The 4,607-nt window shown below is 45.2% G+C and overlaps 1 protein-coding gene across 1 annotated transcript; it reads right to left on the bottom strand.

The window, feature by feature from the left end:
- Nucleotides 1–683: 683 nt before the first annotated feature.
- OLIG1 (oligodendrocyte transcription factor 1) lies at nt 684–2,879 on the bottom strand. The gene has a single exon (XM_056560879.1). It carries the CDS (start codon nt 2,590–2,592, stop codon nt 1,897–1,899), a length of 696 nt encoding a protein of 231 aa, XP_056416854.1. The 5' UTR covers nt 2,593–2,879; the 3' UTR covers nt 684–1,896.
- Between the last annotated feature and the right edge of the window lie 1,728 nt (nt 2,880–4,607).

The following is a 4,607-nucleotide window of genomic DNA, read 5'->3' as shown; positions in this document are numbered from 1 at the left end:
ATCGTCACAAACATTTCTCAGTTCTTCATTCGGTATATAGAAAGCTATTTACAAACCTTTAAGAAAACTTTTTTTTTCCACCAACTTAACTATTTTACTATTTATATTGGCCCCATCCATAATTTGACCCCTACGATGACTCCGACAATTCACTATACTGTGGCTTAAAGGGGTACTCCGGTGAAAAACATTTTTATTTTAAAGGAACTGGTGCCAGAAAGTTAAACAGATTTGTAGATTACTTCTATTTAAAAAAAAAATATATATATATATATATCTTTATCCTTCCAGTACTTATTAGCAGCTGTAGGCTACAGAGGAAATTCTTTGCTTTTTGAATTTCTTTTTTTGTCTTGTCCACAGTGCTCTCTGCTGACACCTCTGTCCGTGTCAGGAACTGTCCAGAGCAGCATAGTTTTACTATGAGGATTTTTTCCCGCTCTGGACAGTTTAGCAGAGTCAGCAGAGAGCACTGTGGACAAGACAAAAAAAGACATTCAAACAGAAAAGAATTTCCTCTGTAGCATACAGCTGCTAAAAAGTACTGGAAGGATAAAGATTTTTTTTTTAGAAGTCATTTACAAATCTGTTTAACTTTCTAGCACCAGTTGATTAAAATAAAAAATAAAATAATATATATATATATATATATATATATATATATATATATATATAAACCCCTTTAAGCAACTAAAGGTTATTCTTTGTATTATAAGAAGTCAAACAATTTTCCAATATATTGTTTGTATCCATTACTTACTGTTTTCAAGATCTCTGCTTGCTGACATTCAACAGCTTGAGTTGTCCATCACATGACAATGGGGGTTCTTCCAAATAGGGTAATTACCTACCTACTGGGGGCTTCTACCCAATAGACAAAATGCCTACCTACTGGGGGCATCTACATAATGGGGGTGGGAATTATTTACCATCTACCAATGGGGGTAAATTTCCTACCTACTGGGGGATCTACCTGATGCGGAGGAATTCCCTACCCACTGAGGACCTACCTACCTGCTTTTACCCAATTCCCCTGTCATGTTATGCCATGCACCAAGAGAAGCATCATTTGGGGCACTGAGGGTAGAGAATAGTGTTGAGCGGCATAGGCCATATTCGAATTCGCGATATTTTGCGAATATATGGACAAATATTCATCATCTATTCGCTAAATTCGCATATTCGTAATACTCACGTTTTATTTTCGCATATGCGAAAAATTCGCATATGCGAAAATTCACACGCCAGTCTCACACAGTAGTATCAGTGCCTTCTTTACACCACACAAGCTGGAAGCAGAGAGGGATGATCACTGTGATGTGTACTGTGAAAAAAATAAATAAATAAAACGAATATTCATCATTGCGAATATATAGTGCAATAGTCGCGGATATTGTGTTGCTCACGAATATTCGCAATGCGAATTTTATTCGCGGATATCGCCCATTGGCGAATAAAATTCGCATTGCGAATATTCGCGGGCAACACTAGTAGAGAACAGATATGCGCTAGAAGTAAACAGGAAGGTTCCCATTAGGTGACAGCAAGCAGAGGTTTTGAAAAGTCCAAAGAATTTACGTGGTATATAAAGAATATAAACATTTCTTTTTTAGTGACAGCAATACCGATATTAGCAATAGCAGTGCTCTCCAAACTGTGGACTTCCAGATGATGCAAAACTACAACTACCAGCATGCCCGGACAGCCAACGGCTGTCCGGGCATGCTGGTAGTTGTAGTTTTGCAACATCTGGAGGTCTGCGGTGGTCTGTAGTATAATCACCCATTTCGGTAATCAATTCTTGCGACGTCTTTCCATCATTGACTTTGACATATGTCCATCACTACAAAGTTTTGTCCACCTCTTTTACCAGCTCTCGTGCCCCTTTTTTTTGCTCTATTTGGATAGCTGTATGGCTTTCATGTTGAGGCTGGTTGGAATGAAGTGGGTGAACCTACAACCGGCGCAGGTACATAGACTACTCCCCCCCGGTACGCTAAACGCTGAGCATTGCTGTTCCTCCAGGGAAAGCGAGTGTAACTTGGCAGGGTGTTGGGGGTCTCCAAGGGTCCCACCAGAACTTGGTGAGAAGAACACTGATCCTGGGGCAGCAAATAAGGGCAAGCCTGCCAGGAGCAACCTGGGTCCAGGGCCACTCATGTCCCCAATGATCCTCCGTAATTCTTGGAGAGAACTTCCCAGTAGTAGGATGTAGTTCCTGGCCAACAGTAGGGTGGCAATCTTAGAAAGCTTTCGTCCCGGAGAGCTCTGGCAATGGGTGGCAGAGTAGGGCATGATGACTTCTCTTAAAGCGTCCATGGCAAGGTTGAGGTCTTGCATTCTCTTCCTTTCCCTGCTGTTTATCTTCCGCCTGAGCTGCTGCTGCTCTTCTTTCATGTCTCGGTTCTGCCTTGCGCACCTGTGCACGTTAACGGTGGACAGAATCTTGTCTTTGCTCTCGTTCGGGGTTAAAAGGGAAGGTGGGTGCCTGCAGCCGGAAGAATGGTCTTGGGTGACTTTGCCACCTGGTACGTCACCTGGGCAATGTCGCAGCATCTTCTCTCGGTTTTCAATAAACCTGCAGATCTGCATGCTATGTATGCCTGCGTTCACACTGTTTCCGGGAGCTTAGAGACGTCTGAGAAACATCTCGCCGGCAGGAAGGCAGGAGGGATTCGGCAAGATATTCAGAGGAAAGTGATTGTGAAAATCTGTATCAGGCTTGTTCTCAAATAGTCATTGATAAAGTGGAGGATGAGACAGCCCATTCCACAGTCAGACACCGGGAAAAGCTGCAATTGGCTGTGACTGCTGCCTTCAGAATAGATGGTGACCTGAAGGCTGCATAGGAAATCACTATTGTCCTGACTGTAGACTGGAGGGACTATCTATAATGTATTACATCCAATTATCTACCCATCTACAGCGGTCCCTCAAGTTACAATATGAATCGGTTCCGGGACGACCATTGTATGTAGAAACTAGAGATGAGCGAACTTACAGTAAATTCGATTCGTCACGAACTTCTCGGCTCGGCAGTTGATGACTTTTCCTGCATAAATTAGTTCAGCTTTCCGGTGCTCCCGTGGGCTGGAAAAGGTGGATACAGTCCTAGGAGACTCTCTCCTAGGACTGTATCCACCATTTCCAGCCCACCGGAGCACCGGAAAGCTGAGCTAATTGATGCAGGAAAAGTCATCAACTGCCGAGCCGAGAAGTTCGTGACGAATCGAATTTACTGTAAGTTCGCTCATCTCTAGTAGAAACCATTGTATATTGAGACCATAATCCTATAGAAACCTGGTAATTGGTTCTAAAGCCCCCCAAATGTCATCCGAAAAATAGGTAAAAGTGAGGATTTAAGAAAAATAAGTAGATAACTAATACAGTGGTCCCTCAACATACGATGGTAATCCGTTCCAAATAGACCATCGTTTGTTGAAACCATTGTATGTTGAGGGATCCGTGCAATGTAAAGTATAGGACAGTGGTCTACAACCTGTGGACCTCCAGATGTTGCAAAACTACAACACCCAGCATGCCCGGACAGCCGTTGGCTGTCCGGGCATGCTGGGTGTTGTAGTTTTGCAACATCTGGAGGTCCGCAGGTTGTAGACCACTGGTAGAGGAAGTTGTACTCACCTGTCCCCGCCGCTCCGGACCGTCACCGCTCGTCACCGCTGCCCTGGATGTCGCCTTCCATCGCTGTCGCCGCATCCCCGGGTTGTCCCCGATGCTCCGGCAAGGCCTCTGCTTCCCCGGCATCCTCGCTCTCTGTCGCCGCCATCGCGTCGCTACGCATGCCACTCCTATTGGATGACGGGACGGCGTGCGCAGCGACATGATGACGTCGATGGAGAGCGCCGACGATGTAGGGGATCCCGAAGAGGACGCGCCGGAGCCCCGAGGACAGGTAAGTGATCGTCAGCGGACCACACGGGGCACCGTAAATGGCTATCCGGTGGCAGCTAAAGCAGTCAGCGCTGCCGGACAGCCGTTTATGCGATGGCCCCGACATACAAAAGCATCGTATGTTGATGCTGCCTTCAACATGCGATGGCCTCTGAGAGGCCATCACATGTTGAAATTATCGTATGTCGGGGCCATCGTAGGTCGAGGGGTCACTGTACAGATAAAGCAAATCCTTACATATAAAAAGTCATAAAGATCTGCTGGGAGCTGTAATCACTGTCTATGTAGAGGACAGGAGCTTCTTCAGGGTCCTGTACAGAACACAATGTCCTAAAAAAGTAACATGGAGCCGCCCTCACCTGGAGCAGCTATCCCTGGCACAGGTAAATAGTACAGAACATGTTGTACCTCCCTGTACTGTAGGGGGCGCTACCAGACAGCCAGTCACTGCATGTAGTTCAGGAATATAGGGGATTTACCAGTGAATGCCCATTCTGATTGGTCGGTTCTTTCAGCCATTGATGCGTTACACAGATCTGGACTGTCCGTAGCATTGTCTGGTGAGTCTGGTTTCAAGTTAGAATGGTCCAGAAAAGACCATTGTATGTTGAAACTATTGTATGTTGAGGCCATTGTAAGTTGAGGGATCACTGTATGTATCTATCCGACTAGACATATACAAATGTATGTAGATG

This window comes from Hyla sarda, chromosome 2, assembly GCF_029499605.1.
Source record: "Hyla sarda isolate aHylSar1 chromosome 2, aHylSar1.hap1, whole genome shotgun sequence".
In the NCBI taxonomy this organism is placed as follows: domain Eukaryota; kingdom Metazoa; phylum Chordata; class Amphibia; order Anura; family Hylidae; genus Hyla; species Hyla sarda.
The sequence above is the reverse complement of the archived record's forward strand: the minus strand, read 5'-3'. Positions and strand labels throughout refer to the sequence as shown.

What these genes read in the sequence shown, in the direction of transcription:
- OLIG1 (XM_056560879.1), bottom strand. Translation starts at nt 2,592, where the DNA reads ATGCAGATCTGCAGGTTTATTGAAAACCGAGAGAAGATGCTGCGACAT.